The sequence below is a fragment of the Etheostoma cragini genome, chromosome 24, assembly GCF_013103735.1.
Source record: "Etheostoma cragini isolate CJK2018 chromosome 24, CSU_Ecrag_1.0, whole genome shotgun sequence".
NCBI lineage: Eukaryota > Metazoa > Chordata > Actinopteri > Perciformes > Percidae > Etheostoma > Etheostoma cragini.
This window is the reverse complement of record NC_048430.1, coordinates 1,842,381-1,861,726: the sequence shown is the minus strand read 5'-3', so window position 1 is coordinate 1,861,726 and position 19,346 is coordinate 1,842,381. Positions and strand designations below refer to the sequence as shown.

General features: G+C 40.9%; 1 protein-coding gene across 3 annotated transcripts in view; it reads left to right on the top strand.

Annotated features, from left to right (window-relative positions):
- Positions 1-19,346, top strand: part of LOC117939252 (neural cell adhesion molecule 2-like) — a 291,147-nt gene that overhangs the window by 44,368 nt on the left and 227,433 nt on the right. For all 3 annotated transcript variants that reach the window (XM_034864437.1, XM_034864436.1, XM_034864438.1), the window contains exon 2: positions 7,404-7,712. In XM_034864437.1, coding sequence (XP_034720328.1) covers positions 7,574-7,712 — 139 coding nt within the window. In that variant the 5' untranslated portion in view covers positions 7,404-7,573. The remainder of the gene's footprint in view (positions 1-7,403; positions 7,713-19,346) is intronic.

Genomic DNA, 19,346 nt, shown 5'->3' with positions numbered 1-19,346 from the left:
ATTATAAGTCACCATTTTACGGAGTTTAGAAACGTTCCGAATTTGGAAAAAGCAGCTCCTAACAAGCTGATTAATGTGGTGGATAACTGTCTCTGTGCGCGACGCATTGGTTCCTTTGACCCAATGGTAATGAAAGTATTGATTAGTCCAGCTGTGATTAACATCCCATATACGCTCAACTTTCTGAACACACCACAGTAGGTGGTAAATTGTGTCATTGAGAAAATGTGTCATAATGTGTTGGTTTTATGTGTGTGGCTAGAGGTTATAACAGTAAAAAACCTTTGGGAAAAGTCTTGTCCTTTAGTCTTAAAGTGCTACATAATTGATGGGAAGATCCAGACAGATTAAAGTCCTAATTGTGGTGTTAAATTAATGACCAAATGACCCCATAAACTGTGTAAACAAATGGGTTTTACAGCTCATGTGTGACAAGGGCAACTGACAGACTGTAAAAGTAACTCATGGATGCTTATGTGATAGCTATACATAAAAAATATGCTTAGTCAAGCTGCAAGTGTGAAACATCCTGCACTCTTTTGTGAATACATTTAGTCCGGTGCATTAAAATGGCCACTATCAGAATACAACAAAGGAAGAAATCCTGTTAGAAACTGGCTCAAAGAACATTGTTAACAAGAAATGATTAAGGAATCCTCCAAACTGAATGTTCTATCTTAACTTTTATCCTTTCTCCTGCAAGTAAAGTATATTTGTAATTTATTTTTACCATATGACCTGTCAGGTATCATCCAGTAGAAAGCCTTTCAATGTAATAGCTGGGATCCAGTTGTTGATCTGCGACACTCTGGATCAATGGACTGAGATTAAAAATGATGTCTAATGGACATTTGATGGGTTTAAGTGATGCTTTTGATTTAAGCTGCGAATCATCTTCCCTTGTCCGTCTCACAGAACTGTCTAATAACGTGAGAATGAAAGGCTTTCCTTCAGAATGAGATTTTCATCCTTTGACACCTGTCTTGTACTTTTCAAAAATGATGAGAGCTTAATGTCCTTGCTTGACAAAATTAATATCAAATGTACAGAATGGATGCTCTAAAAGTCCTGTAATTGCAGTCACTGTTTTGCAGTTACAAAAAAAGACAATGTTGCTTGTTTCACTGCTGGGACATACGGAATAAACATGTACTACATATATCATATGTAGTACAACATGTTTCCAGCAATGCATTGTGATTAGACAAGATGTATTTCTTAATCATACATAGAAACTTGCCACAAACAGAATCTTTCCACCTGGTTAACATTGTTCTGACATGAAGCAATCCATAATGCCAATAATGTCAACCCAAATCCGTGCATTGAAACTTCACATGTAAAGTTCAGTAATTTATATTATATCTATGGTGTAAATTCTGCATAAATTCTGTAACATAGATATTCATAGAGGCTCAATAAGATGTCCCAAGGACATCAATAAACCACTCAAACATGCTATATTAAAAAATGGATGGTAGACATGTTATATTATATATTCATCATTCTGTGTTGCGTTAGTATTCCCTTTGGTAGATTTGAATTTCAACAAAAGCAGGAAAAACTAAGTGTACCTTAACATAGGAAAGGAAGGAAAACTGTATGATATGGCCAGTGCAAACTCAGCATGACCCATTGTCAGAATTGCCACATTTATGAGAATAAGACCCAGGTTGGAAAATACCTTTTTTTTTCTCTCTTTAAGTGTGTTAAATTTGTCATTTTCACTCTCTGGCAAAAGTGAGATTGGGAGACCTTGATCTAACTGATAAGAAAATGTCTATCCACTGGGAATCTGTCTTCAATGCTGCCTTATTTAAAAAAAATACTTTTCAGTTGCTGTTTTTTTTCCTGTTCTTTTGAAAATTTGAAAGAACTATTTTACCTCTCACCAAAAGGCACTTTGCTTCAAGCGAATGTACAATAGTTGCATAATAAGAGAGAAAGCGACTAGAGGCGGCACTTCCCACAGGCATCTGTTTGTTGCATACAACGTTCCCAGACTGTCCAAATACAATAAGCCAAGGGATTTGCAATCGATTCATGTGTGGATAGAAATGTTGAGGAAACAGAGTCGACACCAAGATATCAGACGGCGCTTTGCAGATACGGCCATGTGTGAATGCGTGTTTCACAAAGACTGAGAGGCAATGTGTATGCTGTCTTTGGTTTTTATTACCAAGGGGTTCAGTGATTCTTCTATCTGATGTCCGCATTGTGTGCTGAGTCAGGAGGCTGTCTTGGCCTTTTTTTTTCAATCACAGCCCGGAGCGACTGGTCACCCCTCTAGGCCAAAAATAGCACCGACTCCCACTGTCATTTTCCAAGGCCACATTAAATTTGAACTGCCATTGTTGTAATTCTTGTTTTGTTTCAATGGATTTCAATCAGTTTAGTTTGAATCGCTTATTCCCAAAAGGACGGATATTTGTTTTGCAGATGAACTAAACCTCCGTTTTTTTTCTGTGTGTAGTTTTATAAGTAGGTGAAATAACACTGGCAACACTGCAGCGGGCAACACTGCAGCGGAACTTGAATATGCAAATTTAGAAACTGTACTTTGTTATTATTATTATAATATTTCTTCTCAGGGACTATGAAACAACATGCTGAGGTTGACAGTCTGAGCATGCTCTGAAGGGGAGGACCATCTGGAAGTCCCTTCTAGGCTGACAGACGTTCAATTTATCTAAGTCTATCACTTTGGCCCATTTACTGTATACGCACAACTCTAAGCATGTGTAATTTTTCTGAATCAACATGGTTCCAGTAGCTTTGTTCTCTGTCATTTGCTTTAAAACATTCTTGCACCACATTAATCATAATAATCTTGCTTTTCTCGTGTTGAATATAAAGTGTGTTTTGTGTGTGTGAAGTTGCTGAGGCAGGCTTGTTTTTCACCGCCCTAATTTTGAATACACAATGTTTTCTTTTCACTTGAGGGACAAAAAAACACTTTAGGCAATGATGTGCATAACTCTATTTGTTTCATAAAAGTGTGCAGCTTACTTCAATGCAACATTATAATCCATAGTGGGACATAGCATCGAGGGAGCTGATGTTTTGACTTGCAGTGTACACCCGCTGGCTCGTCACTTCTGGAGTAGATGAACATTTTAAAATGTATTTTTTTTTCTTTGGGGAGACCTGTAAAGAAACATGTTCATATATTTTGAAAGACAGAAACAAAGCGTGGTGCATTTTCCCCGTCTTTCTGCCATAATACAGGTCAATACTCTCCATGTGTGTCACATCCCAGAACTTTCAACAGCATTTTCAAATAGAAGAACACAGTCGTATTGGAGGAAAATACTTTTTCCCTCACGTGCATGTGCATTCAAGTTTTCCTTTGAAATTTAGTGGAATAAAAATATTATATTAATGCTGAAAATGCTATTGTTAAATTCAAATTCCTCTAAGTGGTACTTTCAGTAGGTACTGTGCTGGAGTGAACATACTCTCCCCTCCCTGAACTGAGCTGTTGAGAGAAAGATTAATGACTAACTTACAATTTGTGGTATTTGTTGTGATATCCACAGAGGTCATGGTAAGCATCGAGATACTTAGTGTTTGTGAGTAAGCAGCACAAAGCACATTTGTTCCGAGCTAATGTGATGAAAGCTATTTGTCCCCCACGCAATGACATCTAGGAAAAGACTACGGTTGTCCCAGTGTTGACATCAAACGTTTCATTTTGCCACCGGGTTGTTACATTCTGATGTACAGTAGGAGTAATATTCGCAGGTCAGACTGAAGCGCTTTGTAATTCATGTGTGGTGCCACCCCTTCTTTACGTCTTTGGTTACACTTGAAATGACAATGGGTCTTTACCACTACTTGATGCTGTGAAATGTTGACTGGTTTAAGCTTTACAAACACCTCAACAATTAATGATCTGTGTAAGCAACTCCTTAATTCAGCCATTAATACAAAGCCATTTACCTGGGTTACTAAGGCAACCGGCTCACTCAGGTGACAGCGGTGATGACGAAGTTTTTCCACTTGGTGCAAAACACTTGCTCTTTTTCCCCCCAGCACAAAGGAAGCTACATTATGCAATACCTTGCAATAGTGAAGTGGCGGGTCCATACCAGTGACAGACTGTGCCTCTAAATACATTTAGGCATACCCTGACAGCACGTATTATGCTGTATTCATTGAAAGCAAGTAGAAAATGTGCCTTTTAATGCATGTAATCATACAAAATATAGTTTTGGCTGATATATGTACACTTACCATTCCAAAAGTGTGACGGGTGGCCGTGCTGTGTCTCCATCGACCAACATGTAATTTGACCATCACTATGAATGTTGCAATAAGTGGTGGTTTTTACAAGCCCTGTCCAAACATATCCTATTCAAATCTAGAGAACTGTATATTTGGACTGTTGTGGATCAAAGCACCCAAGGAAACGTACATGAACATGATTAGAAGATGTTCAACAGGCCGCTCAGGGAAGCAAAAGCTATTTTCTCTTTACACAATCTTTTTTCATAAATGCCGAATAGGTAAAGTCAAGAGTTTTCACTGCGGTTGGATTACGCTGGAATACAAGGTCGCCTTTTGCACCTTCACCATCCTGCTGAAGGGCAGGTACCAGATGACTCAAGGAGCCACACTGTTAAACCAATTAAAACCATCATTTTGCCCTCATGCCAAGCCTCACCGTAGAGGCTGAAGTGGAATTTACACTTGTACGTGTTCCGCAGAAGAGAAATTCCTGTTCACTTTCTTTTTTTTTTAAAGATAATTTTAGGAGCTTTTTTGCCTTTAATGGACAGGACAGCTAGGTGAGAGAGGAAGAAGACATGCAGAAAATCATCGCAGCATGGACTAGAACCCTGGACATCTGCGTCGAGGCATAAGCCTCTATGTATATGTGCACCTGCTCCACCCACTGAGCCAACCCGCCACATGTTCACTTTCTGTTGCAATGATCACACCTTTTAGCAAAGTAGAAACCGAAAGACTATTAAATGGCTCTTAATGCAGCTGTACTGAATTATTATTATTATTATTATTGTTATTATTACTATAGTTAAAAGTGACAATTATTGGCTACTAAAATGGCATCAATTAAAGATAAATTGTTGTAAAAAATAGAAATGAAAATAGAAATCTGCTTTCCAGGCAGACCTCACTGAAAATTGATTGTTGCTCTCTTTTTACACACCTTCCCAGTTTCCAGTTCGACAGTTTGACACAAATTGTACCACAACGAAATAGTTAGAGCCAACAGCTCACCTCTAGATGGCTGTTAGGCAGCTTGTGACTTTTGCTTATCTTCCACTGTCCACTGCATCAGTCTGTCAGACGACGACTGGGAATTACAGCTATGTGTTAGGAGCACAGGTCATGGGCCAAAGATGAGTTGTCCTGAAATAAAACCTGGAGAGAGCCTTATGGATTGATGTCCATCCAGTAATCAAACATGATGTCACCTGAGACAGCAATGAATAATTATGAGTTGGGTTGTTTTTTTAATAAATACACTTGTCCAGTTTTCAGCATATATCAACACAACACACCATGCGATTCCCAACTGAGAGAGACTTTAATATAATATACACTTCTGCTCCTTGGCAAGGTGGATCAGTGATTTGTCACTTCCTTTGTTCCCAGCAGAGATGCTCGAGATTTTTCCCTTTTTGACTCCATAAGAGGTGATAATCACTGCTTTCACATATCAAAGTTTGCCTTATGTTAGGACATGTGAATAAATTCATATTCTGTTAAGTTGATAAATCATTTGCAATGTAATCAGTGTTCTCTGACACATCAAAATGTATAATATTTACTTTCTACTGACTATTTGCTCAACAAATTAAATTAAAGTTTCTTAGAGTGTTAAAGTTTGTCTGTGTTTGTATGCTAGCTCTGTTATGGACCAATGCCAATCTTTCCCAGGATGTTTCTTCTAGACTACATTTGGACGGTGTATTTTAAGATGATGTAGCTTGGGACAGCCTTTTAAGAATGACACTGGACGGTCTGGGTTTTAAGATACCATAATGAGTTGGACAACACTTGGAAGAGAAAACAGATTTTAGCTATGTCCTCTGGTTTTTAAACCACTACTTTTCTAACCACTTAGGTGATCAACAAGCTGTTGACACAACTATGACAGATTGTCAGCTTTTTAAAGTTTTGTAGGGAACACGTAAGCAAACAGTTGACTATTTGCTCATCGAGCAAACATAAACAACATCCGCATTCATTTAGAGTCTTGGTTCTGGCCACCTGATGAATGTTATTCTATCATTTACTCTCATTTCAGTTCTATTTCGGTCTCCATCAGATCCTGAGGGAAATCTGTGGCTTGTAGCTGCAAAGTTATCCACTAATTACTTTATATGCAAAATGCAAACTTTATTGATTTTCATGATGTAAAGCTTGTTATTAAATCTTTAAATGGACTTGCTCCTCAGCCTTTTTGCAAATACATCAAGAGCTTAAAGAGCTTAAGCAGATCCACCAGAGCAGCTTCAAGTGCAGACTTTCCATTCCGCAAAATAGTTTTGTTCAAACACGGGGCGGAGTGGCAATCGGGAGAGTCGAGACTGAACCGGTTGTGTTTCGGTCTGATAATAGATCAAAGTTCTTAGCAACATCATCCGGCGGCCTGGTGTGCAGCCGCTGGTCAAACTCTGCAGCTGCCTCTTGTTTCAATACAAAACACATTGGTAACATTGAAGGAACATTAGATAACTTTTTGTACCTTACTGTTTCAGTGGTTTAATCAACTCGTAACAGGGTAAACGGCACTTCACCTACTTCACTACTTTAAAGAGTTACCAAACCCTAGTTAATTCAGCAACTAACCTGTACACAATGTTTTAAATGTGTGTTTTTCTCGTATCATGCTGGATCGAGTTTACCTTCTCTTCACTTGACTGTTCTAAACTAAGCATCCACTATAAACACTATGATACTTGGATTGGGTAGCTCTGTGTCCAATGGGTGAGTCTAAGCACCAAAGACTTTTCTGCTCCCATTATCACTTAGAATAACTTCATCTTTGTTCACTTATCCCCTGAAATGTCAGTGGGCGGGAAGCTCTTTAGAAACATTTTTGTGAATGACTTAGTCATGTAAGGAAATTTCATAGACGTTGATGAGGCCATTTTTGCCTGGACTTCTGAGATTATTAGGCAGTGCTATTATAGATGGTGGATTCCAGGGGCCCATAGCTGGAAGGGGCCGACAAGTATGAGATATGGTCGCAGGATTTCTAAGTACACCCCTGCTAATATTTAGGTTACTCTTTTTCTGGAGATATTTCTTTTCCTTAAGCTCTGCCCCTTCCAACTTTACAACATGTTTAGAATATTTCAATGAAGTTCTGAAAAACGTAAACATGTTTGGCTTGATTTGCCCACTTATTGTCTGCTTCTCATCAACAGCTTCCAGCAGTGAGGGTGAAGAGAAGTGGTGCTGAGGTGGGGGCGGTGGGGTCCACGGCGCAGAGAACTCAGTGCTCAGTGAACGAGCGGCGAGCGGGAGCGCGCGTATTGGAAGGAAGGGAAGGAAGGAGCTGAGGCAGATCAGTCGCCAGCGGAGCCCCAGACAGCGGATGAACAGAGCCGAGCGTGTGTGTCGCCCTTGTCGTTTTTTTACAGCAGCTGAAAGCAGAGTCCGGCGGCCCGAAACCTGCCCGAACATGATGCTCCAACTCGTCCATCTCCTCGGGTTGCTCGTCTGCGGCAGTCAAGGTAAGGACGCGTGCGCGAGTGTGTGAAACCCTCCAGCTTGGTGACTTTGTGGGGAAGTTAAGTGCCTTTTGCCATCGTGATCTGCAGCAGGGAGAGAGAGAGATATAGAGTGATAGAGGGAGAGAGAGAGGGGTGGATTGTTTAACTGGACGTTGGTTTGTAGTTGAAGCACGTCTTGCAGGGGCCACAATGCTTTCTTACTGAAAAGGGGGATTATGATGGGGTCCCTTTTTAGGTTGGGTGAGCAGTTGAGATATAAACTCTGTACTCCCCAACCAAAAACGGTTATTTGTATCATTTGACATGGCATAGCTTCCTTGTTTAGGTTCTTTTTGTAAGTCTTTAGGAGCAGGCTTTACGATGCTGCATTGTTTTAGTGTATTTTTGTTTTTGCAAAGAGCTGCTCTTATCTTAAAAATCAGTGTCTGCCAACTTCAACTGGCATCATACATGGAGACTCTGTGAATTACACCTAGGCTATTTGTTTTGACCACCGCCTTTCTTGCTTCATCCCTCTCTCATGTCCACTCCGTCTTGCTGTATACTGTATAAAATGACTGTATGCATTGTACGGTGAAACGTCTTCCTCCAGTGTGAGCTTCTTGTGCGCAGGCTGTGCACGGTAATACCGAGCCCATGATGCCGACACACACTCGGACATGCTTGGGAAAGTTTGAGAATATGAGCTGCATTTATTATGTCAGAGTGACACTTCACCGTTAATTTGGGTTTCATGTGCGTGGCGCACCTGATCTGACTGGGCGATGATTGTCTCTGCGCGCGCCCGCTTGTGTGTGGGTTGCACGCGCGGAGGGTAACAAAGATACCTGAGTGACTAGTGCTGCTAAAAACAGCTCTGATTGAAAGCGTTTATTAGCCTTTGGACTTTTTTTTCTTCTTTTCTTGTGTATGTTGCTTACTAACTGTGTCCTGGTCTGCGCGTCGCCGTGTCAACGCGGGCTGAGCCCCGCGTGCACTGCGAAAAATATCCAACTCCTGTAGCCTCAGATATAGCAATAATCCATTTCTTAAAGCGAAACCTAGTCGCTTGCAGGATGAGAATAGTGCAACCCCTTCAGCGCCAAAAACGTACATGCATTAACGATTTGTCTTTCTGTTGCAACAAGTGAATTTGCATGGATAAGACAGGTTATCTTTTCCCCGTGGCGAGATTTTTCCAATTGTTTAAAGAAAACAAAATGTCTCAAGAGTAAAAAACTAAAGATGTTGTGTGTTTAGATGGACCTTCTTTGCAGTGTGGCCACAGTGGGTTCCTGGCGCACAACGGCAGGTGGGGGTAGAGCGCTGCAAAGTGGTGCCAAGAGTGAAGCCCTAAGCCACCGGCCACTACAGGATGTTGCATCTGGTTCACTCTGACTACTTTTTAAAAAGTCTTTAGGGTAGTGGAGTTTAGGGAGCAAGGTTTAAAGGGTTTTGTATAGTACAAAACTGATTTGTTTTGTCTTTTAAATGGGTCTCTGACACTACAAAAGTCTAATTTTAACACTTGTACAGAAGGCAGTTGCATGTTATTTAAACTATAAATCAGTAGCCATCTTGCCTTATGGAGACTGGGACCAAACTGCATCAAATGGGAGTCCACATGGTCTAATGTGTTTTTGTTTTGGTGGTTTGTGGCATGGAAACAGCAGCTGTGCTTAAAATAAGGATTTTAAGCACATAAAGTAAGATGCCTTAGGCCACAGAGACAGCTTGGTTATCCTCAACATCTTAAAAGGACTGTAGTTTATTGGCAGTTCATGTTTACACCATTTTAAATGAATACAACACTGCTAGAAACTGCAGTTAGGATAGAGAGCAAGATGAGAAAGATGGAACATCCCATAGAGGTAAAACAAAGACCACACTGTTCATAAGCCTTAACTGAAATATTCATTGTTTTACTTTCCCTTTGTTGCAGTAGTATTACATCACCTAACCAACCAATTTACATTCATATCATGCTTTTCCCTATAGCAAAGTCCACACAAATTGACCTATTAGACAATGCACAACTTGCTGTAATATAAATAATAAGGTTGGCTCTGAGGTAGAGTATGTTCTGGAGTAGGATGTTAAATTCTTAGTGGATTCATCAGTGATGGGCTTTGGAGCGGACACTGAACCATCAATGAAAGAACCAGAAAAGAGGTTTTACTGGCTTTCCCCAATGCATGTCTACAGCCTGAGTTTCTGACAGGAGTCAGTGAGGTGCCTTGGCTCCTGCCACACTAACTCTGCAGATATCCTCTGTTCTACCCCCCTCTTGCTTCTAAAGGAAAACATTTGCTTTTCAAGTCCCAGCTCACCATCAACCCCTGCATTGAGTATGCATCCTTAAAGCTTTATGTATTTGGCTTTTGATGCTTAGTACAATGAATTATGCTTGCTTTGGCTCACCCGGGACTCGCCAATCTGATGTTAAGTGGCGTAATTAAGATATTTTGCTGTATCTCTGGGGGGAAATGTCAGTGGCTCAGGGTTTAAAAGATTTATGCCCATGCGCTTAAGTGTGTCTCTCATTGCACCCTGAGCCTGGGCTTAAGCATGCGTCTGAGGTTTGCTTACATCCTGTAGTTCTGGTTCACGTACATGCTTACATGAGTTACAGGGGCTCAAGCGCAAAATTAATCACTTGGTGCTTATTTATAAGGGAAGTGCACATTTGTTAAGAAATTCACATCACTAGTCTTGCAGGAAGAATTTTTTTGGGTTGTTGCAAAATCTGTACCCTAAAGGTTTCTGCTTTCCTTTATCTCGTACCATGCTCATAACTTGACAGTGGAACAATGCTGCACACAACTCTTAACACCATGCAACACCAGTCACAAACTCCTATTAAAGACCTGCAAAGCTGTTCTCAAAAGAAATGGCCTGTGTCTTGGTCCTGCAAGGTAAAATTGATTGCATCATTGGATTAATAGACTAGGACAGAGAACCTACATATAGAGTGCCAGTGTATATATGAAAATGGAATCACCCCCTCAAGGCAGCCACATATGAGAAATCAATTTAAGGAACGACTAGAGTCAGCAGACCCCTGAATTGTACAAAGGGCAATCTCGGTGTTATGGATATGCTATTGATTTGCCTGCAAGCTTTTGATTTCTCCTGTGCGCCCTTTAGCGCTCAATCCACCCGGTTTGCATATAAGACAAGGAGGAGAGTGTTATATTCTCAACACCTGGATGTATGAGAAAAACACTGCCAAGCATCTGTGCAGCTAAGGGTTGTTGTCATCTTGTAATGTCTATTTAATGATACATTTTGGGATTTTAAGTAACAAGCAATCGCAGAGGTAATGAGAAGAGAGATCACATTCCCAACAAAAAGCTCTAGTATGTGAATATTTGGCTTTTGGTTTTGAAAAACCTTTATTTAGTTGCGATGCATGGGGCAAAAACATGTTCATTAACATGTTCAATAATGCCCTCTGCCAACCTCGGTCTACCGTATATTCACTTAGATTACCCACTATTAGCGTGGAAGTGACTAATGTACTCCTCGGGGAGCCTCTGCCAACCAGAAGCTAAGAAAATGTAGATGCACTAAGCAGTCGGGGTCCTCTTGTAGGAAGAGTTTGGCGCCGCTCATCATATTCTATATTCTGAATCCCAGGAAGGGAACATTGGAAAGGATAGACAAGAGCAGTGAGAGGATTTATATACAGCGGGAGGAAGAGATTATATTTAAAAATGCATTCAATTCAAGTGAATCTGATTGCATCTCGTTAAATTGCATTGCTAGAGATTGAATCAAACTATGGAGTCTCACTGTGCCAAAATTAATAAAATGTAATTGAATCCTGTCGAGACGGAATCAAATTAGGCCAGACTGACGTGATTGGAGAAGGCAGCTGCTGCATGTTGCTGTTGGTTTTTCTACAGTTTTACATTGGTTTGGTGCGAGCCAAGCAGAAGACCCTTTGGCTCCTGCGTATATGTGTCCTGCCAGTCTAAATGCCAGTCTAACTAGCAGACTAATAGGCAGAGCCAGGATGCCAGGGCAACAACAGAATCAATGGGCACACTGGCTGAATGACAGATGGAGGGAAATGGTTTGCACGGTCTTTGTCTCTTTCCTGTTGCTCACTTAATTTCTGTAGCTTATGTATGGCATGTTCAAACACAGTTGTGCACCTTTACAGTCTGCCCCTCCATTCTCTTGTGGGACGCAGCACTGTTGGTATGACTTTTGGGTTTGGGCACCGGCAGGCATGATTAAATGAAGAACTCAGGGATGAGCGATATGGCAGGAGTGCTTCAGAACCACTCCAGTTTGGGCCGTGCATTCTGAGTTACCCACTTAGACATTAGTAATAATACCTACACTGGATGAAGCCTTGGGGTTTGGTTCACAGTGGGCTAATGTGAATCACATGCAATTGTACATTGTCGTTTTCTATGACATAATACATACACAAACAAAACAACATGGTGGCACACTGTCGGTTTGTTGGTAGTATTGACTTTAGAAAAACAGTATTGTCAGTGACATCACCCATAGGATTCTGATAGGATCTTTTTCTGGCCATATTTTTAAACCAGAACGATTAAGATTTTGTTATAAATGTCTAAACATCTACGTTTTTGTATGTGAGAGTGTTAATTGTTCTGTTACCTACCATGTCAATATATTTGCCTGGAAGTCTAAAACATGCAAAAACTTGGGTATGGCCTGGAAGTTGCCTGAAAGTAAAGGAGTAACGAGAACTTTTCAGAAATTGGGCAAATTAATTGGTATGGGAAGTGAATTGGTACAGACATAGTTTCTGGAAGAGGCTGTACAACTGATGCACACCCATTAATAATAATAACATCTTCGAGTCATCATTAAAATGACTTTTTCATGGAAGTGGGCTGATGCACTGCAACAGGTGGGATATATTGGAGAAGTAACAACACACTGTCAGATGAAATCCTGACTCGGAAGGCAGTTAGATGGACATAGACGGGTGGCAGGAAGGGGTAGCTGGAAGGCAGATTAACAGGCATGTGGATGCACTAACATTAGGACACATATAATGAAGAGGAGCCATCTTTTGACCAACGAACAATATTTTTCAACTTTCTCCTGCTGCATGTGGGTCTTGCATCAATGTGGGTCTTGCATCAATTGAGCATTAGAAAGTTCTAGCCCACACAGGCGGACATGTCTATATGGTCAATCACAGTAATTGAATAAGGAACTAATGCTAATTGTAACTGTGCTGGCTAGCACACACTAATGAGAGAGTGGTGCAGGCTTTTGGACACAATGTGATGAGACAAGCCAGGGAGTGGCCTTTTATCAAGCAGTCTGAAATGGGCTTGTGAGCTTTGAGTGAAAACCTTATTGTAGTGAAAAAAAGCTGCTATGTAAGGAAAAGCCTCTTCATAAGGTTTGTGGGCTAGGTATTGAAACATGCTACTAAATGTCAAGTACTGAAAACTAGCATTGGATGTCTGATAAGTTTTGTATCTTGACAACTTATTTGTTTAGTTAGGTCCTGTTATATATCCAAATAGACACAGTTGCTTGTGTTTGAACAAATCAGCATTTGGTTTTAAAAAGTTGAAACAATGCACCACAAGGTCCTGTTCTAAATCTTTCAGAATTTTCAATGATTTGTAGTTGCAATTTCCATTTTATCAAGGACTTCTCGACCAAGTTGGCCTTAAAGTAAGAGACGGAGAGTTAATTTGTCATTTTTTTGATCACATCACAAAATCCTCCTTGGCAGCTGTTTTTTTTCCCAGTTGTCATTGTGTTGCAGGTTTTTTAGTTTTAGTTTTTTTTTGGCAAATCGAGGACGTCTCGTCTGTTAGCTTAAAAATTGAGATTGAGATTTAAAAAGTTCCATAAACACAAGGATTGTAATATTAAATGAACCCTCTAAGGAATATGTGATTCTCATTGTTTTTGGATGTATTTGTAAGCCTTTGTGACTTTATTTTTAAAAGAGATGTGAAAGGAAATAAGTAAAGAGATACAAAGATCTCCAGCCACACTCAAACTGTAGCAGCATGATTACATGGTCAGCAGCATCTTATATCCCAAGGCCACCAGGCCAGCTTGTTTAATTCTTAGATAATAACATCAGAGGGATCAGTTGATAAAATCAGCTCTAACATCAAGTGATAGATAAACTGAAAATTGTTCTGTGGTTAACTAAATGATGTGAACCAGTCTCTTTGTTGGCTGGCATCAACTGCTTTGTACTCTTTTCTCTGCTTGCCTTGCAGTCTGAGTTTTCCTTTGGGATTACAGTATTACATTATCTTGTGTTGTATTATGCCTATCCTATTTCCTTGTATCCATTAATCCATCCATCCAGTCAGACATTGGGCCCTGGGCTTGTCATTCCTGCTGGTTAATTAAGCCAAATTATGATTGATGGACTCTCAAGTGAATAGCTATGTGGGCCCCTTGCTGCCAATCACACCTCACAATGGCCTCCTAAACAGGGGTTGAGACATAGTGTGCAATGTTGAGGCCATACCCTTGTGTAACCCCCCTCCACAGTACTTCCCAGCATTAAGATGGCTTCAGGTTGTGCAGTATCCTTGCAGGGATTGGTTCTGCTGCTCAGAAATGATGCAGAGACCATCTTGAAAAGGGATCCGTTTTCTCAGATTTCGTGCCTGGTGGCCAAAACCCTTTTTTATGGAAGGCAGTACTTGATGAGGAATAGATGAGAGGGAGTGAGTGATAGATGAGAGGGAAAGATGGGGGGAGAGACAGACACTTGAGACCTGGTCACGGTGCAGCAGAATAGCTCATAGTGGGGCCAAACAGTCTCTGCTTCCTGATTGCCTCTACATGCCAGGCAATCTTTAAAAGGAATCTCCTAATGCAATGTGGGCCAGCTTATTTTTGTTTCTCACTCTTCTCATTTGACTCCCCCCACCCTTTCGTTTCCTTCCTCTTCATGTGCCTGCTCTGTTCTGGGGTCCTCCCACACAAGTCTCATCACCAGCATCTGCAGGGGAAAGATATCCTGTTCTTGCCTATGTGGAAAGCCTTTCAAGCAGCACCCATCCTTAATGTTATTTGCTTGGGAAGCCAATGATGATTGTTGTACTGCTGCTCAATATACTTATTAACACCCATGGATTTTACGTTGCTCTACTCTGTTTTTCAAGTAAAGCTTTTTCAGGGTTGTTTTGTCAAGCGTGTTATCTCCCAAAGTAGTAATGATGGTCTTGCAAGCACTCATAAGGTGCACCAGACAAATGTGTAGGCGTTCTTTTAATTACTTTGAAAACATGTGCACAACTTCCCATCATTCCAAGCTGGCTTACTCCCAATGTGGTTACTCTGGGATTGTTGTGTTCCTGCCCACCATTTGTTGAGTTACCAAAGATGCGGGGTTCCATGGGAATACACAAATGATTTCTCAATAATTAGAAAACCTGTCTTATCTTCTCTCAGATGTGATTTTTACTGACACGCTGGCACTTGAAGTGAATTAAGTTTTCTCACGTGTTGGTCCCAGTTCTTCTTCGCCTTTAAAATCAGAGGCTCCCACATTTTGGACTCGGCTGAGAATGGTTTTGGATAGACTTCGGTGTCGTACCTACTAAACCTTGTTTTCTTTTCCTGTTGGTGCACAGAAAAGTTGATCATTGTTATTGTCATAGTCTTAGCCATCCTTTCATGTGAATTTATATGCCTCAGGGCTTGAGTCTTAAGAGAGCCCTGTGATCTTCTGCGTTCACACATGCCTTTGTAGCCAGCAGGTCCTTGTTGATAGAGCCTGATTGTAATGAGCAACAAAGAGACCAAGTCACAATCTCAGCATCTTAGAAAACGAATGCTGTGAATATGTGATGTGACAGTGATCAGTTTACTAACAGTCACGTATTATTTGACATGTTTTGTTTATGTTCAACTACTTCACCATTTAGAAAGTTGTGTATTTGTCCAATGTTGACATCCCATAAAACTCTACCACCATCTTGTTAGCTGGAAATTCCAGTGGATGTGGTTATACGTCAACAGAACTTTTTGCAACAGAACCAGATTAGATTTCTCGAAGCATGCTGTATTGTGGGACCAGAGTGTATTCCAGCTCACTATAGCCTGTATGTTGCTCCAAGAACCAAGATTACTTTTATTTCACGCTGCTTTTCATCCATCCTGCAGTGTCTGGAGTAGGCGACCAAAAGAAATGATAGATCGTCTCGGGACTTGAGGCAAAAGCTCCCGCCGCTGACATGGAGAAACATTGCAATGCAGCTCCTCAGTCAATAAGCAACAAGACCTTTCGCTGGAAGCTGGAAAAGGGGATGCAGTACTGGCTGTGGCAGCTTTCTCCCCAAGGAGGCGGCCTGAGCCACAAATTAATAAAGCACTCCCACATGATGGGGGAGTTTCATTTGGAACCGTCACGGTACATAAAGCCCAACATAAATGAGGAGTTCACTTATGTCCCCCTCCACTTCCCCAAAAGTCCCCAAATAACCTGGGTGATTGTAACACTCTGCCCACTGTTCCCCCATCTATGCACCTCCCTCATTGAAACTCCTGGGCAAGGCTTTGCCCGTACTCATCCTGGTTCAATTACCACAACTCAATGCCTCCTTTTTATCCTTTCAAAGTGTGTCATGCTTATCCTGCTTCCTCTACTGGTCTGCATTCCAAAAATACTACCACAGTATGAGTGTGATGCAAAAAGTTCCACAAAAACAATCCAGACAAGGCTTTAAATGTATAAAATGATAAACATGGCACAATATTTGAATTTCATCTGCCTGCTCTGATTTGTTGGCCTGCAAATTTTTAGCGCATCTTAACATTTCTGCCCCCCCCCCCTTCCTCAACAAAACTCATTTGACAACAGCGTGAAATTCTTAGTGACAAACGTGGAGAGTGGTGCAACCCTGAGGCCGGCATTACTCTTATCATTATCCTTGCAATGCCTGAGATTAGACACAGCAACCAACTCTCTCACAGCAGCGTGCCTCAGAGCGAGGATTAACACAATGACTAATCACTCAACTCACTGGACACAAAACATACAGTACTGATTCATATTTTGTCACAAAGTCTACTTCATAAAAAAACTGGCGTTGAATATTTGCTTGTAGCATAACCTTATATACAGAAATATATTGAGAGAGAATTACCCAATCATCTTTTTTTCCCGGTTAAACAATTTGCACAATAGGACATTTTCAAGCGAGAGTATTTAAGTATCTCTTGTTTCAGGGTCTTCAGACGCCATTTTAAAGATGTGTTATCATTGTGAATATCATAACAAGGTTAAATGAATAGTCTGCACAAGTGTATATACTGGATAATAACGTATTGCTCGTAGCAGACTTAATTTGTGAATCAAGTGTAAACATGATTCACTAGCAGCATGGCTCCAGAAACAGACACACACAAGACAAGGGACCAAACACCTGCGCTAGTTAGAGGACTTCACAGATTCAGCAATGTTCTTGCAAGTGTCAGAGTCTTTAAGACCAGCGCGGATGCTAATTTCCCGTCCTGCGTCGACGCCATTTAAATAGCAAATCCACCTTTACTCGTGGGCGTGCTGGTCTTACAGGGAAAGGTGTTCAGGTGCATTCTGGGCGTATTGCTATCTTGAGGCAGCAGAAAGTGGTCGCTCCATTGACCAACAAAAACCTGATCTAAAGTCATTAATGCAGCATTTCATTGTTATATTAACAGTGCAGTAGAAAAATGCACCAAGGCTTGTGCGCAGCATGCACACACTATGCTTGTTACACACACACACACACACACACACACACACACACACACACACACACACACACACACACAGGGAAGCACGGCAGCACACACACATGCAAAAATTACAAATAAAAATATGACGGTGCAAATTGTTATCATAATAGCAATGCTCCAAGGTATAAACGCCCTGGCTTTTAAAGGGAACAGAAGATTACCTCCGATTGGTTTATTGCATGTTAAGCCTCAAAACAAACCTATGATTAATTAAGACACCAAGTACAACCCTTTAGAACCACGCGCCCGGCACACGGACCCTTTTGTCTGCCGTCACACTAGCAAAAGTGGATCTGGACACGGCCTAAACGCACCTGTGCCAGGCGCTTCACGCTTTGCTTAACTCGTTAAAATAATGTTCTTAGGCTTGCTGATATAAAATGATTTCATCAACCAATATAAGTTCAACCTCTATTTTAACAATATCTTTTAGGTCAATTGAGTCTACTCTGAGTGGAGAGGTTCTATAATGAGTTCTTCCCAGTATGGTTCTGGAGCGAAGGAGAAAAGTAAATCAACATAGAAGAACTTTATCTTTGATTCTAAGGGCCTAACATTAAAAACCAATATTTACAGTTGATGTTTGTTTGCTGAAAAAGTGCATCTGCCTTTAGTCCAGTGTCTAAATCTCAATGTCTATAGCTGGCCAGTTACCTGTGGGATTAGAATAATACACCTTCAAAGCAGAACAAACCCTGAATTTACATTGCTGAAATTAGTTATTGGAATGCTGTAAGGTGGATTATTTTACCACCAAGGCTCCACTTAAAATCATTACATTGGGTTTTACAAAACATACATTTATAAACAAATTTTGTTATGTGACAGCAAATGAAAAAAGAGACAGATTAGTGTTACCACTTTGAAGTTTGTGCTGTGTTGTTTGCCAGAGAGATACAGTACTCAGTGTAACAATTTTCAGCACACTACAGGTTGAACCTATCGATCAATTGTCCCAAAGTGTACCAAACAATTCTTCTTCTTTTCTCTTTCACTTTGATCCTCCTCCTTTCAAGAATGAGTATATGTTATCTTTATGAATACTGTGCACTGCTCTCTGCTCCTGCCACCTGAGGTGTTATCAAAAAATCCAAGGAAAAGAAAAAGAATCATGTATTGTTTTTTTGGGGGGGTCAAAATGAGTCAGTGAGATAAATGTGTGTTGTCAAACAGGAATGCCTTTTTTTATAGTGTAACCAATGGTTGATCGGCGTAGCTCTTTGTTTTCTGTATCTCACTGGTGTAGAAATATTTAATATAACGGCTATTACTTTGTAATAAAAAGAAGAGAAGGTTTTACTCTGCTCTCTGTTCTTTAAAGCAGGACAATTGGTTCCCCCCCCCACTAGTCCTTTATTGTTGTCTGTAGGTGGGTGTGGCACTCCTGCGTCGTCCCACTTTTATCACATTGCTAACATAACCCTTCACTTGTATAACCTGAGAAAACAAAGATCCCCTATATCCTAGGGTGCACTGTGCCTCCCAAACAAAACCATTTACGTGGCGAGGTAGCACAGACCAGGTTCCGAGGAGTTGAAATTCTTTGCTGTGATGAAGCGTGTGGCGCTCGGTGTGAAGCATGGCCCAGGTTTTGGCAGATGCTGGGTCACTTCAAGGTTGCTTAATGGGAGTCTTTTCCCTGTTATAGATTTGAACATCGTGACTCTGAGGCTTCAGCACTTGAGCGCTGCATCTTAGCGACAGAAGCCTCTTTGTGTGTGTGCAGAGGATCTGCGCTGATCTGAAGCTCATAGGTCATCCCCCTGTGAACTCGGACACTGTGTGTAAATCAAATACGCTCCTTGCAAAGAGCTGCTGAAGTGGAAAATGAGTTATAAGGGGGAGAGATTGCGGCTGTGTGCATGTTTGTTTGTAAGCATATTTATTTCAAGA